General features: G+C 35.5%; 1 protein-coding gene and 1 pseudogene across 2 annotated transcripts; both read left to right on the top strand.

The window, feature by feature from the left end:
• Positions 1-1,486: 1,486 nt before the first annotated feature.
• LOC126722891 (uncharacterized) lies at positions 1,487-6,738 on the top strand (annotated as a pseudogene).
• A 1,861-nt stretch (positions 6,739-8,599) lies between these two features.
• LOC126722763 (vacuolar protein sorting-associated protein 41 homolog) lies at positions 8,600-25,824 on the top strand. Of its 2 annotated transcripts, none has more exons than XM_050425921.1 (19): positions 8,600-9,048; positions 13,205-13,474; positions 13,563-13,742; positions 13,945-14,205; positions 14,872-15,004; positions 15,094-15,184; positions 15,555-15,657; positions 18,454-18,557; positions 18,631-18,724; positions 18,821-18,976; positions 19,094-19,156; positions 19,488-19,553; positions 21,406-21,606; positions 23,736-23,813; positions 23,891-24,010; positions 24,100-24,180; positions 24,289-24,374; positions 24,882-24,963; positions 25,068-25,824. In XM_050425921.1, exons 1-19 carry the CDS (start codon positions 8,782-8,784, stop codon positions 25,497-25,499), a joined length of 2,868 nt encoding a protein of 955 aa, XP_050281878.1. In that variant the 5' UTR covers positions 8,600-8,781; the 3' UTR covers positions 25,500-25,824. The 2 variants fall into 2 exon arrangements, with proteins under 2 accessions (XP_050281878.1, XP_050281871.1); XM_050425914.1 differs by having other exon boundaries at positions 8,901-9,048; positions 13,186-13,474.
• Positions 25,825-26,762: the final 938 nt, after the last annotated feature.

Here is a 26,762-nt window from a genome sequence, read left to right as displayed (position 1 = left end):
GGGAGCTAATTTGGGACCTATTAATGTTAATTGTGCTGAAGCCATTTTCTAACAAATAACCTTTGTTCATCATTTTGTCGATATCTCTCAGAATATTTTGAATCTGTGAATGAGGATAATTTTCCCAAAAACTAGACATTCGGGGCTTCAATTTGAGTATAAGAATTAGACAATTTCGATCAAAATTGAGTCAGATATGACTTTTCGAAATTGGCTTTACAAGCTGTTATAACAGCCACGGGAAAACCGAACTTTGCTTGCTCCTCACTTTTATCAATCTCCACATTTAATGTACAAGATTTACCCAAAAGCTAAAATGAGGTCTAAGTTCATGATTTTTTGTCAACCCTCATTAAATGGTCTTTCATTCATATTTCCTCCACCACTACTATATAAACCCCCACTCTCCTTCATTCCAAAGCACACAAAAACCCACTCTCTTATCTTTTCTTGAGTTATAGTGAAGTTGAGTAGTCTTATCATATCTTGGTCTTCCTGAGACTCAAGGTATTGAGTGAGACTCACTCTCCCTCTCCTAACTCTTCTTTTCCTCCACCCTTAGGACCTCCATCAAGAGTCTCCTCTTCCACTATATGAATCTTGCATGAAGGTATAATCTCTTTCCCTAATTGGTTTTTTATGTTGCCATGATGAGAATTTAGGATCAAAGTATGATAGTAATTATTTAAATTCTCTTGAATATATTTGAATGTTTTTAAATGTTCTTATGTGTTCTTCACATATTCTTGGTTATTCATCACATATTTATGCATAAACTCTAGTTTTGATCCTAAATCAATATCAAAAATATGAAAAACATGTTTGTTTTATAATTCTTTCAAATATTTGAATCTAGGATATCACCATACACACACATTCACTAGAATTTATTTTTCAATCTAAATGCAATGCTTAATAAATTGAATTAGGGTTTATCACATGCATATACTTTAAATTCAACATACAAATTGTTTAATAGCATATTGGATAATGTGATATGAATGTTGGCCACCATAGTCTAGAAGGCCGGTTTCACCGGGCAAGGTGGGTGCCTAACATCTTCCCACCTTGTAACATAGCCTCCAAACTTAGATCAAGAGTTTGTAGAGCAAATGCTTATCCATGTAATTTTAGATTTTTAGATTGTAACTAGGAAACAAAGTCATGTACTTTATCTTAGATTGTATCTAGGACCAAGACCATGTAACTTTCCTATGATCAATGTAAATCCAATTACAAATTAATAAAATGAGGAATTTTTTAATTTTGATTTTCTTATTTATTCCAATAATTAAATGAGTGGCGACTCCATTGTAAAACTCTTAATTTAAAAGGGAAAATATAACTAGTCAAATCTTCATTTTGAGAGACAATAACACGACTCTACTCATTTACGTGGGTTTGGCCCAAAATCTCATAAAAATGGGCCAGAGGCGCGGTCTCTCATAAGAATAAGGCCTTTAAAGGTAAGAAAAAACCAAAAACCATGATGTTAGACTGCATTGCACAAAACAAGCCTAAAAAGGTTGATAGGAAAATGAAGAAACTTTTTCGAAAGAGGGTAAGAGATTACAATTCAGATAATGATGATGATGATGATGAGAGAGATGTGAGTAGTGATGGTGAATCTGAAAAAGAAGAGGAAGAAGCAGAGGACATGGATGTGAATGGGGATAATGGGGTTTCTGATGATGAGGAAAATGGCAAAATTCAACCCAGTATCACTATGTTTTTGGAGGGTTCTAGTGTGAGAGACCGCGCCCCCAACTTGTTTTATAGGATGTTGGGCCAAACTCATGTGAATGGTTGAAGTCGTGTTATTACTTCTCAAAATGGAAGTTCGACTAATTATATTTTCCCTTTTAAATTAAGGATTTTACAATGAAGTCGCCACTTATTTAATTATTGGGATAAATAAGAAAACCAAAATTGAAAAATTCCTCATTTTATTAATTTTCAATTGAATTTACATTGATCATAGGAAAATTACATGACTTTGGTCCTAGATACAATCTAAGATAAAGTACATAATTTTGTTTCCTAGTTACAATCTAAAAATTGAAAATTACAAGGATAAACATTGGTCTACTAACCCTTGATCTAAGTTCAGAGGTTATGTTATAAGGTAGAAAGGTGTTAGGCACTCACCTTTTCCGGTGAAACCAGTCTTCTAGACTATAGTGGTCAGCATTCATATTATATCATTTAATATGTCAATCAATTTACAAGTTAAATTTAATGTGTGTGCATGTGATAAACCCTAATTCAATTTATTAAGCATCGCGTTGGAATTGAAAAATAAATTTTAGTGAATGTGTGTGGATGGTGATAACCAAGATTCAAGGATTTGAAAGAATTATGAAACAAACATGTTTTTCATATTTTTTATGTGGATTTAAGATTAAAACTAGCATTATGCATGAACATGTGATGAACAACCAAAAACATATGAAGAACATATAAGAACATTTAAACATATTTAAGAAAATTAAAATAGTTACTATCATGCTTCAATCCTAAATTCTCATCATGGCAACACAAAAAAACAAGTTAAGGAAAGGGATTATACCTTCATACAAGATTCATGCAGTGGAGGAAGAGACTCTTGGTAGAAGGCCTAAGGGTGGAAGAAAATAAAAGTTAAGAGAAGGAGAGTGAGTCTCACTCAATACCTTGAGTCTTAGGAAGATCAAGATATGATAAGACTACTCTACTTTACTAGAATTCAAGAGAGGAGAAGATTGTGGGTTTTTGTGTCTTGGAATGAAGGAGATGAGAGGTTTATATAGTAGTGGTGGAGGAAATATGAATAAGAGATCATTTAATAAGGGTTAACAAAGAATCATGAACCCAGACCTCATTTTAGCCTTTGGGAAAATCTGGTGCATTAAATGTGGAGATTAGTGAGAATGAGGAGTAAGCAAAGTTCGGTTTTCCCATAACTAATGTAACAGCCTGTAAAGTCAATTTCATAAAATCATATCTTACTCAATTCTGATCGGAATTGTCTCATTCTTGTACTTAAATTGAAGTCCTGGATGTCTAGTTTCTAGGAAAATTAACCTTATTCATAAATTTAAAATATTCTGAGAGATATCAACAAAATGGTGAGCAGAGGTCATTTGTTAGAAAACAATTTCAGCACAATTAACATTAATATGTCCCAAATTAGTTTCCAATTAACATTAATAGACTTCAATCACTCCCATTTCAGACCTAATTAGTTCTAAATTTACCCTAATTAAAAGATAATTGCACAAATTACTCATTGAATGATTAATGTTTAATTATCTAGTTAATTAGGTGTGTGTAACCATACCATAAAATATAACCTAACTAATCAAATTATGACACATCATTGATCTCAAATTGATTATACTTATAACCAATTGAAATCAATTGTTCATAATCACATATAGTCGGACTCAATTTGTGATATTGCATCTCAACCATTAAAACTTGATTTAATGATAACTTTCAATCTGGCAGTTCAATTAGGGTTTATGACTAGTCGGTTTGATCGTTATAACATCAAGATCATTTTGGTGAAATAAGATTAAGGATCTAATTACTAAAATCAAGATGCATATTTTCAAGGTAAAATTATCCTTTTATCCTCTAGGTGAGGTTAAATACGGGTTGCAAAATGAAGTGTCAACATCTAGAGCATTCAAGATGGCATTCAAGAGTATTATCAAGAAGTGTGTGCTTGAGGATGCACTTGTAAGCTAGGCTTGCTGTTTGATTGGTTTGTTAAATTGCTTATTTTATTATTATTATTTTTTTAAGGTTCTAATACATAGGATTTGTATGAAAAGGTTTGCTTGCTTTGCAGGGTTCGGTGTTGTCAACACACAGGAAGCTCATTGCAGAGAAGTTTGCAGAAGAGGAGGTTGAGCGGAAGGCAAAATTTGCCAAATAGCACGTTTTTAGAAAAAATTTAGGAAAGTAGCACACAGATGAAGTTGATTAGTTAAGTATATTGTTTTTGGAACTCAAGTTTGTCAAACTTGAGTTTGGGCTAGAACTTGAGTTTGTCAAGTTTGACAAACTCGAGTTCCAATCAATATTGATATTGATTGGAACTCGAGTTTGTCAAACTTGATTTTGGGTTGGATCTCGAGTTTTACAAATTCGAGTTCAAAAAACAATCTACTTAACTAATTCACTTCAGTCACGTGCTATTCACCAAATTTTTTTCTAAAATGGTACTATTTAGCAAATTTTGCCCTAAGCGGAAAGTCAAGGGGGAGGCCAAGAAGGAAAAACACTTGGTAAGTTAATCTCAAAAAACCAACTGGTTATGACAAGCATACATGTGTCTTTTTAATTGTTATCTATCAGATGTCAGTGGTTGCTTATGAGTTTTTAAATGTTAATTTAGGTGGGAGAAAAGGGCATGTGAAACCTACAAATTATTTGGATTCATATGAAAAGTTTCTGATAGGGGTTGCTACAAAAGGAGGTACTGTGTTTATGTATGTTAATTAAGCTTTATGTGACAAGGGCTCTAGTTTTATCTAATTGGGTACGTGCTATATAACACTAACTTTGTTCATGTTTACTATGTGTGTTGCTGGAGTTTCAGTGGTCAAGTTGTTTAATGCTGTAAGTTTTCTATGATTATTTAACCATGTTCCATTTTGTCTTGAGATTGATTTTTTTTTTCATCACTGTTTTATTTTATTGTTTCTGTGGCTGTTACATTTAGATCCAAACTTCTGTCCTGGTATCTTGTGCAGGTCAACAAGGCACAACATGCTCAGAAAGGTTTGGATCCTTTGAGATATAAAGATGCAAAAGGTATGCTGATAGCCTGATAGATAACGCAGCTAGACGTTGAGCTCCCCATATTCTTTTCCCTACCATCTTTCTCAGTATCTGTCTTGTCTTCACATCAATATGAATGTTTTCTCTAGTTACCGCTAAGCTGTGCACCTTCAAAGAAGAATTTGAAGATTAGCAATTTATCAATTATTAACAAGCCATGTATCTGCAAATGCATATATACTCATCCCATGTTATATACACCAGTGTTCTGTGATTGTGATTAGTATTTTCATTTTAATTTATTGACTGTTTTGTCTATACCAAATTGCCTCTCTTTTAACTTCCAAATGAAGGATTTCGACCTGTTCATGGCTTTTAAAATATATATATATATATATATAATCATCTGAATAAATTTCCACAACTTTGCCAATTAGCTATACCTCTAATTGCACCTTCTTCCCTTGTAAGAGCAACATGGAGGGAGGTCAAGGTGAGGTCGTGGGTTTAAAATCCACTGGGTGCACGTGTAACTTGCCATTGAGAAATTAAATTTCCACAGTTTTCCAATTTCACTTATCCATTTACAAAATTAAATCTTACATCGAAGTACTCATTCTTTTGGTCATTGTGCCCGAGCGTTCTCCATGACTGGACTTTAGAGAGAGATGCATATATGGTATTGTGATTTCTGTTGGAAGTTGCCATGCAGTCCTCCTATCCATCTTCTACCAAGAGCTGCAACTTCATGTGGTTTATGTGTAATGCATTGTTGTCATATATTTTGCTGCGTCAGGTATTTAATGCTTATTAAAACGAATTTCTCTTAAATAAAATTATTCTATTTTTGGGTATAGAAGGGGATAAAGACTTGGTTCTAGAGGTTCAATTCTCAAAGCAGATTGTCTTGTTTCTATGTTTGAATCCTGGTCACACTTTTGTAACTACTATGTGATCATTACTTGGAAAAGAATGTTGTCTGAGACTGCTCAGAAGACCCATGTTTTGCTGTTGTTGATTTCCGTTTTTTTTTCTTCAGATGATTAAATACCATCTTGTTTTGTGGTCAAATGGCCTCATTTATACCACAACTGTACTATTTTATTTAAGCCCCACTTAGTGTAACTTACCAAACCAAGAAATGTTTGCCTCATTATGTTCTCGTTGATCTGTTCCACATTCTTTCCTTTATGCTGTCTCCTTTTAAGTGATTCTAAGCGAATATTGTCTGAATATTGCCAGCAATAAGGAAGCGGAGGAAAGAAGCCTTCTTCTCAGCACTGGGCAAGCCATCAAAGCCTGTTGACACTCCTGCTAAGGTTGTCTAGTTTTTTTTTTTTTTTTTTTTTAACTTCTTGCATACTTTTTATCATTTTCTACAATTTTGTTTAATCTTTGAATTATGTAGACTCTCACTCCCAAAATTTGTCCTGGGAAACTATAAAATGCATTTGCAAACAACATTGATCAGATATCTCACCCGTATCATCTATTTATTATATTTACAAATGCAGTCAACTTTACACTTCATATTCCATAAAATTATGCAGTTAGATGTTTGGTGAGCTGGGAGCAACAGCAATGCATTTAGGTTATTTTGAGGCTTTAACAAATTAAAATTTCTACAGTTTTGTGAAATGCAGGGCCATACAAAAAGGTGAGGAAAATAGAGAAGGGCCTGCCTGGGCTCCATTGCTTGACAATTACGTGTTAACGAATTCTAAGTTGAAGGATTGGGATAATATGCTGGTAAGAACTATTTTTATTTATACCATGTTGAATGTTACTTTAGTAGGGTAGTAGCTCTGTCTCTCTGTCTCTCTATCAGCACCCACCCATCCAGATCCATTTGGAACTTCATTTTTTGGTTGCATGCAGGAAACAACTGTAGCTGATGAATATGGAAGGATTTCAGAAGATAGTAGTTCTGATGGTGATAAATGTTTAGTAATTCAACAAGGGGACTAAGATAATTATTATTTGTCAGGCAAACTGTCTACCAGGGGAAATTGAAATCTTGTTGTCATGTTATTAGTTTTTTTTTTTTTTTTGATAAGTAACAAAAAATGTTGTTAGAAAAAGAAAAACAAACTAGTACACCGGCGGGTTACATAGAAGTTAAGTAATGTGTATCATTTATCAATGATCATATGAATGAATGCCTCACTCAATATATGGGGTTTTTCCCTCTCTACTTGACTTTCTTGTAGTAGGAAATTTCTTTTTACCATAATTGAGCATAAAAGTTGGTTTTTGGATCAAATAGTAAGCAATATTTGATTTGCATTAAATTTGGCACACATGTTAATAGCATCAAGAACATGTAATCAAATGGGGAGATTTTCATACCTCAAAGAAAAAGTAGGATTTTCAAAATTTTAATAAAAAAAAGAGTTCTAAGATAGTGTAATGCTAATATTACTTAGAATTATATTAAGTGTAGCTTGATCATGACAAACACACACACACACATATATATAGCATTACATGTGAGTCCTGTACATTGAACTCGTTAAAATCATGACATGTGGTCAAAAACACTTGAACCAAGTCAAAAATGGACACGTTGTCATTTAGACAAGTTTAGTGCATAAAAACACTAGAACCAAGCCAAATCCTCTACATATATGGTAATCATCCTAAATCTATAAACTTTTGTATCCACAATTTAGCTTCTTGGACTTTGTGGAGTGTAATAATTACTTTGGACCAATTCCCGTATCTTCTCTCTTTAGCTGGGTTTTTGCTTGTCAAGATGGAGATGGCTAAGATGACTAGGCCCAAAGTCTTCATTTCAATAAATTCTTGATAAACTAGAAATAACAATTTTTTTTTCATTTTTCATTTTGGGCCTTTTTTTTTTTTTTTTTTTACAAGATAGAATTCAACTCTAATCTAATCTAAGTGTATATGTGTGTGAAGCTCCCTACTGGATACTTGAACTCCGACTCTTATCCTTCACACTCCACAAGCACTTATACTTGTGGTGTGCATCGCATCAAAGGTTTGCGATGGTCATTTTGGGTCTTAAAATGCCTAGTTTTTTTTTTTTTTTTTTTTGATATATATATTTTGAAATTCCTAGTTTAGTTTGCCATATATAAAGATCTAAACTCTAAATATTACCATATATATTTATGAGGGTCAATTTATTAATGATGAGCGATCTCAATATATCCATCAAAGATTCACTGCCAAGTTGGTTCATGTCCTCTTCTTTAGATATAGAATAACCATCACTCAAAAGGTACCAATAATGCTAAAAACCCCCCCACAAAAAAAGGCAATGCCTAAGGAAACAAGATGGTCTCTAACTCCAAATTATCACATATTTTCCAAAAGTAAAATAAATTCAATCCAAATCATACAATATCACACACTCACAAGTCACAATATTTTCATTTTATCCCCAAAAAATAAAATAAAATAATAATAATAATAATAACACTCACACTCACAAGTCACACCCATTTAAAATCTCTCTCAATAACAACACTTTTCAACATAATTCTTTTCTATTCTTAATTTTTTTTTTTTCAGCAAGAAGATTTAAGCCTTAAACATATTCCAATCTCATCTGTACGTCTTTATCACATGTTTTAATCCCAGCCATTTAAAATAAAACTTTGCCATACCATGATAGTGATTTTTGGGTACCAACTGGCAACAAAAACTGTGGCATTACAATTTCCACAAAGAAGGAAAAAGAAGAAGAAAAGAATGAAAGCCAGTGAAAAAGCAGTACAGGTGGCATCCTACATCGTCATCACTCCCTTGGCCTCTTGCAAATAAATACATAGATAGCCAAAAAACTCTTACCTATAAAGGAGGAAAAAAAAAAAAAAGAACCGTTTCGAACGGGAAAAGAAAACAAAATACCAGCACAACTCAGCTTCAACCCGGAAAGCCCCCTCTAAAAAACCCAAACAGATCTCACACTTTCTCATCAATTTTTTCTCTTTTTCCTTTTCTCTCGGAAATGAAACGAAGATATCAAGTCTAACAATTCAAATGGCTCCGATTCCTTCAGAGAACGGCGTCGAAGGAGACGATGAGAGAGAAGAAGAGGACGAAGAAGAAGAGGAAGAGGAAGCTGAAGAAGAGGAGGAGGAGGAGGAGGAGGAAGAGGAGCCGAGGCTCAAGTACCAAAGAATGGGAGGGAGTATACCTATGCTTCTCGCCAGCGATACTGCGTCGTGTATCGCCGTCGCGGAGCGCATGATCGCCCTTGGGACGCACGGCGGCACGGTTCATATCCTCGATTTTCTTGGCAACCAGGTGATCCTACCTTTGAGATTTTTCTCTCTCTCCCTATTTCTTTGTGAAAATAAAAGCGTGAAATTGGCTTTTTTGCTTGAATTTGGAGCTTGTTAGATCTGAATTCTTTTGTTGAATTTTGATTTGTACGTGTTATTCAAAATTGGAATTAAGCAATGAGTGGCAATTGAGCTGGTTCGTTTTGGATTGTAGAGTGAATGGATTTGGGAACTTGCTATACTGAATTTGAACTTGCTAATGTTGACTTGCGTTGCGCTTAGAAAAAAAATTGTGATCATTTGCTAAATGTATTGGACTTGAATTAGTGACTTCTGACCCCCATTTCATGAGGTGCGGTCTCTAGCCGATTGTGCTGTCCCTTAGGATTTGTGGTTTTAGCCATTCTTGTTAATGGCTTCGAACATGAACAACATTGCTTGCATTGTTATTGGTGGCAACTTTGTTATATAATAAATTTATAAGGCTTTGGCAGCAATTCGAACAGTCATTTCTTTGAAGCATATGCTGTTGTGTTAGTTATTACTATATCTGCTACAATAGTCAGTGTCTCAGTCCATTTTCGAATTTGTAGACTACTTTCTACAAAAAGAACAAAGTAGCCAAAAGAATTAGTACAAAGGAAAACAAAAAATTATGTAAATAAGAAACAGATTCAATAGACATGGGAATGGAGTCATTAGATGTGAATTCCCATGTACAAGAGCAATAAAATAAAGCTCGTACAAATAAAACCAAAAGCTGGTCCTCCAAGCCCTCCAATTTTCAAACGTGCGTTATTACGCTCCCTCAAAATAATCAACATCAAACATAATGGCACCAAGTTCCAATTACTGGAGGAGTGCTTCCGGAACCAATTCCTCCAATTGAAAAAAAGATCAATCAACCTCCTATGTTAAACCCAAGAGACCTCAAATGATCCAAAAGCAAAGCTCCGTAATTGATAGGCTACCTGCAATGGAGCAAAAGGTGATCCACTGCCTCCCTACTACTCCTGCAAATACAACAACAATCCACTAAGGTATAACCTCTCCTCCTAATGTTATCACCAGTGAGAATTTTCCCCCATGCTGCTGTCCAAACAAAGAAATAATCTCGTCTAGGGGCCTTAACACTTCAAATACCTTTCCAAGGGAAAATGAAAGAAGTAGATCCCATTAAAACATAGTAATAAGAACGAATGTTAAACTCCCCATTACTCTTCAACCTTCACCTCACCCAGTCTCCATCTTCATTAGAAGGAATATGAGAGTCCAAATGATGAGTAAAAGCAGCCGCCAACACCAGCCCCCAATCATTAAAATCCCTGAAAAATCTCACATCCCAACGCCTCCTTGCCCCCACATCCGGTCTCACCAACAAATTTTTTTTTTTTGATAGGTAATAATACTTTTATTGAAAAAAAACTGAACATCATGTTCACGATGGTGAACACTCTTTACAAGGAACAAATACAAGCCAATCAAGAACTAAGAGGAACGGAAAGTAAAGAATTTAGAAATTGAAATACAATTCAAACACCCCCAAATATAAGCCCATTGAAGCAAAGAACCGAAGAGAAGAGAAAAGAACATAAGATATATATCATAATGTTTGAGTGGAGATCAGTATAAATATCATACAAAACCAGGAAAACCTCTTTTAGAGGTTGATTGCTGCACCAGCCATCATGCCAAAAATGAACTCGATTCCCCACCCAAAATTCAAACCGAGTGTGCTGGTGAAACTTCTCCCAATCCAGCCTAATGCTCTTCCAAAGACCACAACCATGGGAACCCCTTCCAAAATTCATTTATTGTTCTTAGATTTCTAAAATTACAACCAATTACGTAGTTATTTCCCCTTCAACTTCCCCCTGGAGCTAAAACTTGCTTTTAAAAAAAAATCAGATTTATCTGTTGGAGAGGATGGGCTTTGGGGATAGATGGAGGAGATGGCTTAAGACTTGTGTCTCTACCCTTCACTTCTCAGTTCTGGTTAATGGATCTCTTGCTGGTTTCTTTGGTAGCTTTAGAGGTCTCAGACAAGGCGATCCTTTGTCTCCCCTTCTCTTTCTGTTGATCATGGAGGTTTTAAGTCGTATCCTGAAGAAAACTGAGGAAGGGGGTTTCATTCAGGGTTTTCACGTGGGTCCTGTTAATTCTACTGGTATCCGAGTTTCTCACCTCCTATTTGCTGATGATACCATTCTTTTCTGTGATGCCTCTAGAGAGCAGATTCTTTCTATTAGGCTAGTTTTGACTTGTTTCCAAGCTTTTATTGGTCTAAAGGTGAATGTGGGGAAAGTGAAATTGTTCCTATTGGGGAGGTGTGTAACATTTAGTATTTGGCTAATATCCTTCAGTGCAGGGTGGGCAGTTTGCCTATGATTTACTTGGGTATGCCATTGGGTACTTTGTACAAAACAGCCTCTATTTGGAATCTGATCCTTGAGAGGATGGAAAAGAAGCTTTCAGGCTGGAAGCGGCTGTATTTGTCAAAGGGTGGTAGACTCACCTTGCTGAAGAGTATCCTTTCAAGCCTTTTGACGTATTACCTTTCCCTGTTTACCATCCCTAAAGCTGTGGTGACTAGATTAGAATGCATCCAAAGGAACTTTTTGTGGGGTTCGTCAGTTGAGTGTTTCAAATATTCTTTGGTGGCTTAGGAAAAGGTTTGCCTACCACGTGAGTTGGGTGGTTTAGGAATTTGGAAGTTGGTGCCTTTTAATCAGGCCGTATTAGGGAAATGGCTTTGGAGGTATGGCCATGAAACCTTGCATCTGTGGTGAAGGGTCATTGCCATGAAATATGGGGAAAGAAAAGGGGGTTGGTGCACTAGAGTTTGTAGTAGGGCTCATGGTTGTGGGTTATGGCGGAGTATTAGCGAAGGGTGGGAAACTTTCGCTAAGCATTTCTCTTTTGTGGTGGGGATGGTTCTCATATTCTTTTTTGGCATGCTAAGTGGACTGGTGATGTTCCTCTCAAAATTCTTTATCCTCAGTTATTTTTGTGTTCAGCTAATAAGGAGGCTTGTATATTTGAGGTGTTAAGCCCTTTTGTGGGTGATAATGATAGAGTGTGGAGTTTAAGTTTTCACAGGGACTTCAATGATTGGGAGTTGGCGGCTTCCTACTCCTTTCTTCATTTCATCCAAACCCGAATTCCTAGGGAAGGAGGGTGTGACAGACTTTGTTGGGATCTTAATGGCAGTGGGAAGTTTGATACTCGGTCCTTTTATCATAAGATTCGAAATGCAACTCCTTCCACTTTCCCATGGAAAGGAATTTGGAAAGTTAAGGTTCCTAAATGGGTGGCCTTTTTTATGTGGACAGTAGCCCATGGTTAGATTCTAACTTTGGATAACCTTATGCTTCGTAGTCGCCCTTTGGTGAATCTTTGTTGTTTGTGTTGTTGTAATGCGGAATCTGTGGATCACCTGTTACTTTTTTGTTCGATAGCTCATTCTTTGTGGATGTATATGCTTTGGTTGTTTGGGATGGAATGGGTCATGCCAGGTTCAGTTGTGGACTTATTATTTTGCTGGTATCATTGGCTTGGGAAGCATAGCTCAGATATTTGGGATTTGGCTCTAGGATGTTTAATGTGGACTATTTGGATTGAACGAAATCGATGGTCTTTTGAGGATGAGAAGAAAACTGTGGTTCAGTTATTAGAGTATTGCCAGCAGACCCTCTTCGATTGGTCTCGTTGTTGGGGCTATTCGGATTGTTCTACCCTTTTGGATTTTCTTTCATCTATTAGTATAGATTAGGGGCTGCTTCTGTCTTTTTGTTTCTTTTTTCCTTTGTTCACTACCGTGAACTTTTTGTGCTTTTCTTGTATTAATAATATTCCCTTCTTACTTATCAAAAAAAAAAAAAAAATCAGAACCATTTATGTAATTTTTACAATACATTATTCACCCAAATTTTTTTTTTTTTTTAATACATTGAACTGTCCAAAGAATATGTCATTAGTATCATCTGTTCAAATTTTTTCTACCAGCTAATTGTATATAGGAGCTCCAAGTTTTTCATCATGAAGTTGAGGCTAGTGTTTTGCATTAACCACACTTAGTATCCTGGCTTCGGCTGATTGATGGTTGCAGTGGATTACTTGTTCTAGGCAAAATGACATGCTTTAGGTTTGAAATATGTAGTTGATTTTATTCTTTCCAGGTTAAGGAGTTCCCTGCCCATACTGCTGCCGTCAATGACCTTAGCTTTGACATAGAAGGTGAATATGTAGGAAGCTGTTCTGATGATGGGTCTGTTGTAATAAACAGCCTTTTCACTGATGAGAAACTGAAGTTTGAGTATCATCGTCCAATGAAGGCTATTGCACTGGATCCAGATTACTCAAGAAAAACGTCAAGGAGATTTGTAACTGGTGGTTTAGCAGGTCATTTATATTATAATACTAAGAAATGGTTTGGCTATCGCGACCAGGTTTGTACTAGTCTATTAACCAATAAGATGTGCAAAATACCTAATGCCTTTTGGTTTCTTGAAACTTAAAAAATTCTCTGTTTTCTAGGTCTTGCATTCTGGTGAAGGTCCAATTCATGTAGTAAAGTGGAGAACAAGTCTTTTTGCTTGGGCCAATGATGCAGGTGTGAAAGTTTATGATACTGCCAATGATCAGCGTATAACATTTATCGAAAGACCAAGAGGAAGCCCACGTCCCGAGCTTTTGCTTCCTCACTTAGTTTGGCAGGTTTGTCAATGATTAACATGGCTGCAGAATGGGGGCATGCTTATGGATTATGCAAGTACTATTGCAGTTGTTTCAGGCTTGCAGCAGTAGCTTGTACATGTAGAACACCAACACACATATATATTTCCTCTGCATCATGCCATCAACATGAGTGCTTTGCTGTTTCCTAAAATTTTTCCTTTGCTTGTCTCATCACATTCAGGATGATGCTCTCTTGGTCATTGGCTGGGGAACTTCTGTAAAAATTGCATCAATAAGAACAAATCAGAATAGAGCAACTAATGGGACATATAAGCATGTTCCGATGTCAAGTGCGAACAAGGTGGATATAGTGGCATCTTTCCAAACCAGCTATTTCATTTCAGGAGTTGCTCCTTTTGGTGATTCTTTGGTTGTTCTAGCTTATATTCTGGGGGAAGAAGATGGGAAGAAGGAATTTAGTAGCACCATTCCATCACGGCAGGTACTTTCACCCTTGCCTTTTATGAAATACATTGGTGTTCTATTCCTAACTTTGCATGCAGTAGACTAAAAGGTGAAGCTGAAAAATTATTATTTTATAAATTTTAAGGGTGTGCCTTCTCTTTAAAACCACTCCTAAAGGAGAGATGTTCATAGAATAAATTTTACACTGAATCTGGGCCACCCATGGTATTCTTCTTCTTTTTATTTATTTATATTTTTTAACTCGTACAGTTTATTTACCAATTCTTGAACCCCACTTTTTTTTATGGTAATGATATATGATATTATTTTTGACATGAACATTTTAAATTGTATTTTCTTTGACCAAAATTTTAAGTTATAATGTTTTGGCACACATTCACTCCTCTTTTATAACATGGTATTCCTAGTAACTTTTCCATGGAATACAGGAATAGAGGCTTTACTTCCCCCCTCCCCCCCACCCCCTTCTTTGTTTTAATTTTATTCCTCTTCTGAATATTATGACAGTAAGAGCAGATTCTAATTATATGTTGTAAATTCCCTTTGCGGGAAGGTTTTGTTATTGTTAATTTATGGTGGTTCTCATCCAAACTTCTTTGGTTTACCCTTCCTGTTATTCTGTTCTGATATATATTTATTCTTTGCTCATTGTTTCTGACTTGGGAAAATGTTATTTAAGCAGGGAAATGCACAGAGACCAGAAGTACGTGTCGTATCATGGAATAATGATGAGCTTTCAACTGATGCCCTACCTGTACATGGCTTTGAGCATTACAAGGCAAAAGACTATTCCCTTGCTCATGCTCCATTCTCAGGTTGATTTATTTGTTATTGAAGTTCATGCTTTATGTATGTCAGGTTTTTAATATATAAATAATTGTAATACTTTTTTGTGCCAATGTAGGTAGCAGCTATGCTGGTGGTCAGTGGGCTGCAGGTGATGAACCACTGTACTATATTGTGTCCCTAAAGGATGTAGTTATTGCAAAACCTAGGTTAGTATGATTGTCTCTTATTTCATAGCTCCTTTGTAGAATGAAAAATGCGATAATGTTTCCCTGCAACATTATTAATCAGGCTTGATGTTAGTATTTATTCAGTGATCCTGACAAGTTAAAGTAAAATTAGCCTATAACTATGTTGATTAATGGGTTTGACATCATAGAGCTTTTTCACTTACAACTGACATCATAGGGCCTTAAAGAAAAATTATATAGGCTAGTTTTTCTTTAAGCTAATTATATTCCCTGCGTACTTGTCTCTTTTTTGATATCAATAAATCTTTATTACTTATCAAAAACAAAAAAACCTATTTTGAAAATATATTTGTTTTGGAGACTTACATGCATTTATGATTTTTTTCAGGGATGCAGAAGATCATATTGCTTGGCTTCTTCAACATGGCTGGCATGAAAAAGCTTTGGCAGCAGTTGAAGCTGGTCAGGGACGGAGTGAACTCCTGGACGAGGTACTAAAGTTTGTCCTGCTTCAATTTATTTTATTTTTTTAATATTATTTACATGAAACATAAAATGAATGTTCTGTGTTCACTACTTGGGGGTGCCTATGATTCTCTTTCTCTTTTTCATTTTGTTTTCCATTATTTTTTAATATCTAAGTTGTTAACTTTTGTAGGCAAGGCAAAATTTATTTGTTTGGTTGGTGACATGACATAAGAATATAAGATTGCTATAATTCAAGGTGCATGCTCACAAAAGTTAATGAAAGTTTTTTTTTTTAATTAATTAAAAAAAAAAACACATGCACCCTACGGGTATTAAACCTGCAATCTCACACAATACTTTACTAACATTCAAGAGCATGCCTATTAAGGTTAATTAGAGTTTTGTTTTTGGTAATTACACACACACAGCTGGTGGTTCACTTGCAACCTCACACCTTGCTCTTACGAGGGGAGGAGATGCCGTTTGAGTTAGAGCTCATTAGCTAGGTTAATAAGATGTTTTATGACTTTATCTTAATTGTTCAACAAATGCAATTCTAGCATATTGGCAGCGCCAATAGGGTGGACTATTTATAAACATAGTACGGGCAGTGAGGGAAGGGGTTTGTGTATTTTTGGAGTATTTTTCTTCTTTTTTGTGGGGGGGGGGGGGGGGATTTAGGTTGAATGATTTTTCCTGTTGCCGGACGTGATGTGCCTGTAGATGTAATGGTGAGGTTGATGATCATTTTGAGTTGGAAATTGTCTCGGAAAGGGGTTTTTGATGTGCGCTCTCATTATAATTCTTTGTTTGGTCCTGTTAATGTTTCTTTCCCTTGGAAGAGTATTTGGTGTGTAGCACCTAAAAGAGTGTCTTTTTTTTTTTTTTTTGTGGACAATAGCTTGAGATAGGATTCTTACCATTAATAATCTTGTTAAGAGGGAATTGTCCCTAGTTAATTTTTGTTGCTTGTGTTGATGTGAAGGGGAAACTGTAGATCATCTTTTGCTTCATTGTAAGTTTGCTCATGCTTTGTGGAGTGAAGTTTTTTGATGTTTGAGATTCAGTGGGGATGCTGAAGGAGGTTGCCTCTTTACTTTTGCATGGAGGAATTGTTTGGGAAAATAGTTCTCAAATATTTGGAATATGGTACCAAGGTAGTTAGTTTCGTACCGTACTGGCCGGTACGGCCGATATTTTCTGTACCGGTGTCTGAAACGGTACAAAAACATCCTCATTTCGTACCAGTTTAAATACCGGTAGTACCGGGAGCGTTTCGGCTGTACCGGTAGAAATACCGGATTTTGGCTGGAAAATGGATACCGGCCTGAAACAAAAACACAGATTTCTTTGTAGTTTTTCACTCACCTAAGATAATTTCTTAACAAATTTCACGATTTGATGCATCTCTCTTGTATCTCGGTCTCTTTTCTGCTTAGCTTTCCATTTTTCTTCGTGGTCTCTGCAATGTTTGTGACTTTGTGTTCCTCTAATCTTCTTCTTCTTCTTTGCTTTTTTATGTCTTAAGTGTTTCTCAGAGAGTCTTGCTTTGGGTGCCCACGTGATGACTGACCAAAGGTAGCTTTTTGAAATTTGAAATGAGACAAGACTCAGTGAAGGTAAACATGTGGAGGAGATAAAATCAAGATAAAAATAAAGAAAGATAAATTGTATAAGTAAAAGAGAATGAGTGGAGGTGAAAAAAAGTAAGTTATTAAAAAAAATTTGTTGGCAGAGGGCAGTAGAAAATTGAGATACATGTACCAAAAAAAAATTCTTTACAATATTTTTACAACACTTTCATAACAAGTTTTAAGTTTTAGGTTGTTATGGGTTTTTATTGGTGGGGCAATAGTTATTTTAGTGGTAGGTTCAAATTAGAACCAATAAAAAATAGCCACATATAATTTGTTGTAAAAGTGTTGAGAAAATATTGTGGACGTAGTACATTTATAATATATATATATATATATATATTAAATAGCGGTAAATCCGAAACGGTACATCGGTATTAACTGGTACTAAAATACATCGTTCTGCTGGCCAAACCGGTATAGCCTCCGGTACGAGATTGACTCCTTTGTATGGTACTAGCTTGTCTGATGTGGTTAATTTGGTGGGAGCACAATACTTGTACTTTTGAAGATTTTGAGAGACCTTTAGATCTTTTGAAGTCTTTGCTAGTTGGGACTTTGTTTGAGTGGTCTCGTATTGGGGGCTATAGACGTTGTACTTCCATTTTTGAATTCTTAGAATCTGTTAGTGTTTCTTTTTGATTTGTTGTTGTATTTGTTTCAAGTACAGTGTGTTCATCATCATGAACATGATGTACTTTTTAATCAATAAAATCTCTATTAACTATCAAAAAAAAAAAAAAAATCATTTGCCTTGTATATGGAATTGGAATCACTGGCTGTTAATATTCATTCACTTTTTCAATCGTTGGCCTTAATGAAAAGAAGAAGCATATCTCTTCCTACCACCCCCCTCCGGGAAAAAAAAAAAAAAATCTGTATTAAGATTATTCAATGATGCCCATATTGAATCACAAGCTACTAGTTTTGGTTACACATTGGGTAAGCACTTTGGTAAATGGCTAGTCAGTGACCTTGTATGTGACTACGTTACATTTTTGTGAGAAATGGTAGAATAGTATTTTGTAGTTGATTACTACCGATTAAAAAAAAAAGAGTATTTTGTAGTTGATTACCTTACTGTCTAACATTAATAATTTTAATTTTCCATATATACTTCTTTTGATTAGTATTTTCCATATATGCTTCATGGCATGGTTTGATAAATTTGGCCGCTACATGCAGGTGGGATCTAGGTACCTTGATCATTTGATTGTGGAAAGGAAGTATGCTGAAGCTGCATCTTTGTGTCCCAAATTGCTGCGAGGATCTGCTTCAGCATGGGAGAGGTAGCATCTATCTTTATTTATTACTTTCTGGTGCACTTTCTATAAATAACTGGCAGTGGGCTGCCTTCCACAGATGGGTTTTCCACTTTGCTCATCTTCGTCAGCTTCCTGTGCTGGTTCCATATATGCCAACAGATAACCCGAGACTGCGTGATACTGCTTATGAGGTTTGTTAGGACAAAATAGTGTGCCTAAATATATTTAATCTCTTTTCTAATGTGACAACTTGGGATTTAAGGCCTCTTGTTGCCTTTTGGCTACAGGTTGCTCTTGTAGCTTTGGCTACAAATTCTTCTTTCCATAAGGAACTCTTGTCAACAGTCAAATCATGGCCACATGTGATTTATTCTGCATTGCCTGTTATTTCGGCCATAGAACCTCAGCTTAATACTTCATCCATGACTGATGCGCTCAAAGAGGTTTGTCAGAAAAACATGCACACACATTCACATAATTTGGAACCTCATGATAGCATTTTCTATTCTATATTCTTGATAACTACATATTATTATTTAGGCATTCTCTTTCTCTGTCAGGCACTAGCGGAGTTGTGTGTAATAGATGGGCAATATGAGAAAGCTTTTTCTATCTATGCTGATGTAAGTATTACTGATACTCATGGGAGATTCTTGCCGAGCAGCCAGCAACCTTATTTCATATATTAGATAGAATACTCTTTTTTTTTTTTTTTTTTAAATTTTTATTTATTTATTTATAATTTTATTTTTATGAAAATAAATAGAAAACTATGTACAACACAATCCATGTACACAGGGATTGTACTAGAGTTGTTACAAACATAATTTAAAATTACATAAATCCATATTTGACAAAATGTCTACGTTAAATGCTTAGGAAAAGAAGCTTTCACATCTCTATTTTGTTTCTGACATCAATTTGGATGCTCTTTTTTTGGCTTTAATTTTTCAGCTCATGAAGCCAGTAGTATTTGACTTCATAGAAAAACATAACTTGCAAGATGCAATTCAAGAGAAGGTATGTAAATGCAAAATCAGGTGCAATATTTTAGTGTTACAAGCCTTATATGGGTTCCTTTGTTTAAGCATTTTCTAAGTGTTCAAGTCCCTTGATATTATTCAATGTAATTTTTTGCATAAATGTGAGGTCAACCTCTAAAATTTTAGAAACAATGTATCAAGGTCTATATATCTTATTTATTTATTTATTCCAATAATCAAGAGATAATTGAAAAACACAATGGGAACATCACAATATACAGCAAAGGCTAAAGATCCCAATTTGAACTACAACAGCACAAGGGTCATTGATCTTATGTTTGGTTAGTGAAATTGGGTTGGATTAGCATTTGTCAGATATTTGGAAATTTGTTCCATTATTTTTTATGTGGACTCTATGGAGGGAATGCAAATTGGCGCACTTTTGAAGATGCGAAAAAAACGAGGATTCAGTTGTTAGCAACCTTCACTAGTTCCTTATATGAGTGGTCTTACGCTTTGGGTTTTACAACTAGCCATTCTATTGCATCGTTTGTAATAGCCATTTTGAATATAATTCTTTCTTCTTGTTATTTTTAGGCTACTTTGTGTCCTTCATACATGAAGTAGTTTCTCTTTAATAAAATAATTCTTACTTATAAAAAACAGAGCCTGACCGAACCACAGCCAACAGTTTTGACAGAGCAGAAAACACAGCACAAACCAAACCACAAAGCTAGCAGAAGCCTAAATGAACCACATCATAGAGTTCTGCCAAGACCAGCAAAAACAACAATACAAATCAAACAACTATTAGAATACTTGCTTGAAAATTGAAGAGGAAATGCCTCATCTGCAACAGACCTACTTGTTGATGGCAGAACCAAGGGTAAAAACCAGCACCTTTAATCCTTGCTTTCACTTGCTTCCTAATGGTTCCAATTAGTTGTTCCTCAGACACATTCCCATGATGCAAAATAGCATTTCAAAGCCTCCAAATGTTGTAAACAGCAGCTCCAAGGCCAAGCTGCAGCAATATGAACTCAACTTGTTTTTCCAATTCTCTGCAGCCCAGGATATAAGACTATCCCAGTTATCAATCAGGTTTCCTTGAGGGAGAACCCCATAATCACTTTCCACACCCTTCTAGAAAAGGAGCACCCAAAGATAGATGGTTTCTACTCTCTATACTGGATCTGGAAAATACACACCATATCACAACTAATTCCCCATCTAACCTATCCTTTATCATTAATCTGTTTTCTATTGCCAGCCAGCATACAAAGGAATGTCTTGGAATGTACTTTGGGAACCAAAAAACCTTCCACCATTTAACCACTTGGGTCTTCTGTCCAATCAGATCGCAAGCCTCTGCACATGAGAATGAGTCTGAAGTAGATGAGACCCATATAGCTTTGTCAAATTCTCCCAACCCAGCTTTCTTTGAATACTCACAAGATCATCATACCTTGCAGGCTTCCAACGCCAAGCTTTATCACATAAAACACTAGCTTCTTCTTCCTTTTTATTTAAAATTATTATTTTAAAATAAGTAATTTAATCTCATAAAACACTAGCTAGCTTAGCATTGACAAAGCTAGCAGTGTCATCAACCACAGAATGGCCAAATCTTAAGTATAAAGGCTTGCAGGGTCTACTATATATCATTAATCCGGTTGTTGTTTTCATCCTATGATACACATACCTCACAACAAAATTGAACTCAATTGAGCTTTATCCCTGGTATCTTGGTTGGGAACATATATTCTGCAAAATACTTAAAAAGGAAAACCGAAGAATTCTTTCCTTTTCTTTGTCCTAGTTTTCATGCTAGTTTTTGTGGTGTTCTTACAAAATCCCTGACTACTTTTGTGTTACCTATGCCTATATAGGTTGTGCAACTGATGACGATAGATTGCAAGCATGCAGTTCCATTATTGATCCAAAATAAGGACGTGATTACTCCATCTGATGTTGTTTCACAACTTCTGAATTCCAGCAATAAGTGTGATAATAGATATTTCCTGCACCTATATCTCCATTCATTATTTGAAGTGAATCCACATTCTGGAAAGGATTTTCATGATATGCAGGTATGGTAATCACTGAACCGTGCCTTTGAACTCTGCTTCTCAGTGACAATATCCATATTTAATTCAGTTATGAATAATGTATTCACAGTTATATGATAGTTTCCATCTTTAATTGTTTGGATTCTTTGAAATCTGATTGCAGGATGGAAACTATGAACGAATAAACCTAAGTGCATACTTATCAAATTGGTTTAAAAGTATTGGTTGTAGAATCATCTTAATTTATGCTTGTGAGTCAATTAACGTGTAGTATTGAACTAGAATGTGCATTTTCTTCCATTGGTTTTTCATTAGGGTAAAATTCACCTACTGCTGTGGTTTGGTCCACGCTTATTGAATTCCCCAAGTTTTTAAATTTTTCTAATAACAGCTTCGATGGTAAACTACTTATATTAAAATCACTAAAAAAATTAGTTGACATGCGGGGGACGTGCATCTCATGTAAATTTTTTTTGATAGGTATGCGTCTCATGTAATTAATTTTAGTTAATGATTTTAACAAGAAGTGGATGGGAGTGGTCGATTAGAAGAATTGGATACTAGAAGAGGGTTGTACCCAATGCCCAAAGCTCCCATTTTTTGCGGGATCTAGGAGCGGTTATGGCAAGCAGCCTTACCTTCAATTTGTTTTGGAGAGGTTGATTCCCAAACTCGAACCTGTAAGTTGTTGCTTTTAGGAAAAGGCACTTGCCATTGTGCTAAGGTCCGACCTCTGGATACTAGAAAAGGGTGTGATTAGGAAAAAGTGGAAATCGTTTAGGGAAAGTCAGTAGAACTGAATCCTGCCACCAGGCGTGTAAGCTACAACAACAACAACAAAGCCTTAGTCCCAAATATTGAGGTTGGCTATGGATCCTCAATAGATAAGCACAAGGGTATAAGTCTATTTTACCATTTTCTTTATGAATTTTTAGGGAATCTTACGGCCCGTTGGAGATTTTGAATGACATGTTCCCGTTTTTATTTGCATATGCATATTATGACATGTTGGTCTGTGGAGATATGATAGTAGTTGTCTTTGGTGGGTGCTATCACTTTTTTGGTTGAACCTTTATGTAGGGTCTGTAAGAAGATTAATTTTCCCTGGTTGAAGTTTTGTTTTCATGAAGTATTAAAGAAATACTCGAAACTAGTTATGAACTGTTTATGATTTGCCTCTCCACTGAGTTGCAGTCTCAAAGAAAGTAGAGTTTCTATTACCAGCGCCAAGTCATCTAGTTAAGGAATTTTGTGGTCAAGTAAGCTGTCTGAGGGCATAGTTGTGGAACCAAAACTGTGTGGTCAAGTAAGTTCATAGAGAGATTGTCTTGCAAAGCTTTATGCTATGGATAAGCCCTTCCATTATTCCTTGTTTGCCTAACTTATTGAATTCCTTATTTGCCTAACTAGATCCTGATGGAAGCACAAAGCAATTTACACTTGCTAGTAGCCAAAAGTTGCTGATACCAATAATTGGTTAGAGTTTTTACCTAATCTGTTCCACAATAATTTACCTTAAAAACGTCCAAAGGAGTTCAAGTACTTGAACACTACAGGATTTTTAACAAACAAAGATTCCTTATGGATTCTTTGGATGTTATGAACATTTTTATTTTATGACAATGTTAAATATGGCTCATGAGTCTTCCATTAAAGTTGAGGTGTATGAATCTGGTGATCAAACTGGTTTCAATTTACTTGCATTTCTGATAAATTTGACCCATAATATGGTGTTCTTGATTACAGTATGGGTATCTTTATTTTGCTTGGGTTTCTTAACTCTGCAAGAAAGAACTGGTCTGCTTCCTTATGTTTATTCATTAGTTTTGCGGTAATTATGATTTTGTTTCAATCAAATGAATCACTCTGCCTTTGTAATCCTTTGTTATTGCTTTGAAATTTATTTGTTGGTGTTTAAGGAAACTAGGTTGGGATTCTTCTATTATAATGTTTGTCCTTGTTATTGTCTACCAGGTTCATTGCTTATCTAGTTACTATAGCATCTGATTGGGTCTTTTTTTTTTTTTTTGTCTTTTCCCCTACTTCTAACCTTGTATCTGGTTATTGCAACTCTTGGTTGGTGCATTTAAACTGATTTGGAAACGCACATCTTACCTGAAGATTCTTGCCCTTTTTATTTGTGGTGATAGGTGGAGCTTTATGCAGACTATGATCCAAAGATGCTACTTACTTTTCTTCGTAGTAGTCAACATTATACTCTTGGAAAGGTTTGAGCTGTCAACAAATGACCAATTGTAATAATTTTGTTAAGTGTATACATTAACTTGTTAAAATAATATCTCAGGCATATGAAACTTGTATCAGAAGAGATCTTCTAAGGGAGCAAGTCTTCATCCTTGGAAGAATGGGAAATTCAAGGCAAGCCCTGGCTGTCATTATAAATAAATTAGGCGATATAGAGGAGGTACTTTCAGCTTCTGTGAGATTGTTATTTGCGTCAGTTAGTTTTGAAGTTTGGTGGTGGGATCAGATAAGAATTATCATTGTGTGCAGGCTGTAGAGTTTGTGACTATGCAGCATGATGACGACCTTTGGGAAGAATTAATAAAGCAATGTCTTAACAAACCTGAGATGGTATGTATCAAACACTAATATGCGACTGAATGTTTGTATGGGTATGATAGTTGAAATATATATTTCTGTCTTGCAAGTTCTTCTAAAATTGCTCAACCTAATTACCAGGTGGGAGTGTTGTTGGAGCACACAGTTGGAAATCTTGATCCTCTTTATATTGTAAATATGGTTCCCAATGGCTTGGAGATACCTCGGTTAGTATGATCAGATTGATACTGAATTGTTTCTCAAAAAAGAAAAAGAAAAAAGATTGATACTGAATTTCTGCTAATAGTTCCTTCTTGCTTTCCTCTTCTATCTTGAAAAGAAAAAAGTCATGGTTTTTTTAAACTAGAATTTTAAGAACTGAATAATAACTATGCAGAACACTAATCTTCATGCTAATCATCCCTTCACCCCATCTGAAAGAAACTGAAGGAAACAAAGAAGAAAAAGAAAGAAGAGCAGCTTATTAAAACTTATGTTTTTCCCGGGTAAAAAATGCTGTAAAATGCTCTATTTCTGCATGTTAAGTTCTCTTCAAATGTCCTTGTTGACAGTTAATATGGTTAATAACTTAGATATACACCTAAATTACTGGAATTTGATACTTTTTGCTGAACTTGCATTGTCATCAGTAACAGTGAGACATGTTCTGAAGCATTAAGTTCTTCACTGATAACCTTGTATGTAAATTCTCTCTTTCTGTGTGCATCTGTCAGGCTTAGGGATCGTCTGGTCAAGATCATTACTGACTACAGGACTGAAACTTCTCTTCGACATGGTTGCAATGATATCCTCAAGGTACTCTGTGCTCCACATCATTCTTTCTCTCTTTTTATTTATTATTTTATTTTATTTAATTAAACACTGAAATGCTTGACATTTTTGTTGTGATTGTGACACAGGCTGATTGTGTTAACCTTTTGGTTAAATACTACAAAGAGGCAAGACATGGGATTTACTTGAGCAATGAAGAAGAAGAAGCACGAGCAAAACGGAATGACAGTAGTGCTTCTCAGGCGATTGAAAAATCAAGTGTGAGAACCACAGAGGTCAAGTCCAAAACTAGGGGGGGTGGAAGGTGTTGCATGTGTTTTGATCCCTTTTCTATACAAAATGTATCAGTCATTGCTTTCTTTTGCTGTCATGCTTATCACATGACTTGTCTTATGGATTCGACCTCTAATGTTAGCGGCATGAAAGGGTCTGAAGCCACTTCCCGGGAGCCTTTAGTAGAATATGAGTATGATAATGGTGATGTGGAGGATGATGATGAGGATACCCAGTCAAGTTCGCGTCGTGTGCGTTGTATCTTATGCACTACAGCTTCCAGTTAAAGTTTGTTAATGCGTGTGTGAGCTTGTGGCCGTGTGTGCGTGCATGTCTGAGTTATTTGTCATTTATTTGTGTGTGCATATAGTGTGAGTGGGTGCAATCATTTTTTTCTTCTTTTGTGCGTCAATTGTTGTCAATTTTTGTGTTATAGTTATATATTTTTCATGGAAAGAGTCAAAAAAAAAAAAATTTTCCGGCTAGTTTTGTAGCCTTCAGAGGCCAAGTTTCTTTTTTTCTATGGCCATGGTTGTTGTATTGATATATACTTTCATTAGTAGTGGTGTTGAAGGTCGTGGTTTCTGGGGAAAAGAAGAATTTTCATCCTTTTATTTACGTTATTCTATATTGCTATTTTAGAGTAAATGTTAAAGATGGTTTGCAAGTTGAAAAAGAGACTATCGTTTAAAGCAGGCTCCAAGGCAATGCTATAAAGTTTGCCTCATCACGGTTATATAAGGATAAATGTAGATCGATGTATGTATATCAAAAGGTTGATGGTAAATTTATTATTCTTTTGTTTTATGTAGATGATATGTAGATTATAAGAAAATATATTAACATGAGTGGAAGTTAGAAGAATGAGTTATCTGAATCGTCTGATATAAAGGATCTTGGCACGAAATGACAAATTTCGGGAAGAGGTGATTTGAATCTTCAAGTATTTGATAGGTAGCTCTATGATGTGCTTGGGTTTTGGTGGCTTTATACCAATTTTGGATGGTTATATAGATGCATATATGATAGAATGTGACTTTGATGGTAGAAAATCTACTTGGGGGGGGGGGGGGGGGGGGGGGGGTGGGGGTGGGGGGGGGGGGGTTTGAGATGGAGTTGTATTACGGCAAATCCAAATTACAAAAGTGTGTTTCCTTATTTTTTTATGGAAGACGAGTACATTGTCATGATCAAAGTAGGGAAAAAGATGTCTTGGACGAAACAACTTTGCTAAGTTTTGGGTTTGAAGCAAGATGAATAGAAACTTGCACCATTTTCCAACAATTTATATCATAAAATTAAGGGAATAATTCATTGATCTACCTTGAGAACTTTCATAATAGCACTTGCTATACATTTAGTTTGGAATTAGACACGTACCCCTCCCTTAAAATGAAAACTATTTACATTAGTCAACTGTTTACACTGGTCTCCTCTAGACTTGTAAATAACGTCGTCTATATATATATATATTTAAAAGCTGAAACGTAGCATTTATTGTTACTATGCTCATATTGTACCACCTCATTTGCCACATCATTGCCTACATA

This window comes from Quercus robur, chromosome 1 (genome assembly GCF_932294415.1).
Source record: "Quercus robur chromosome 1, dhQueRobu3.1, whole genome shotgun sequence".
Lineage (NCBI taxonomy): Eukaryota > Viridiplantae > Streptophyta > Magnoliopsida > Fagales > Fagaceae > Quercus > Quercus robur.
The sequence above is the reverse complement of the archived record's forward strand: the minus strand, read 5'-3'. Positions and strand labels throughout refer to the sequence as shown.

Bases quoted from the DNA above. Each gene is read 5' to 3' on its own strand.
- LOC126722763 (XM_050425921.1), top strand. From the start codon at position 8,782: ATGGCTCCGATTCCTTCAGAGAACGGCGTCGAAGGAGACGATGAGAGA. The intron at 18,977-19,093 runs GTTTGTCAGAAA...TTTCTCTGTCAG, and splicing joins TGACTGATGCGCTCAAAGAG to GCACTAGCGGAGTTGTGTGT. The intron at 19,554-21,405 runs GTATGTAAATGC...ATGCCTATATAG, and splicing joins AAGATGCAATTCAAGAGAAG to GTTGTGCAACTGATGACGAT.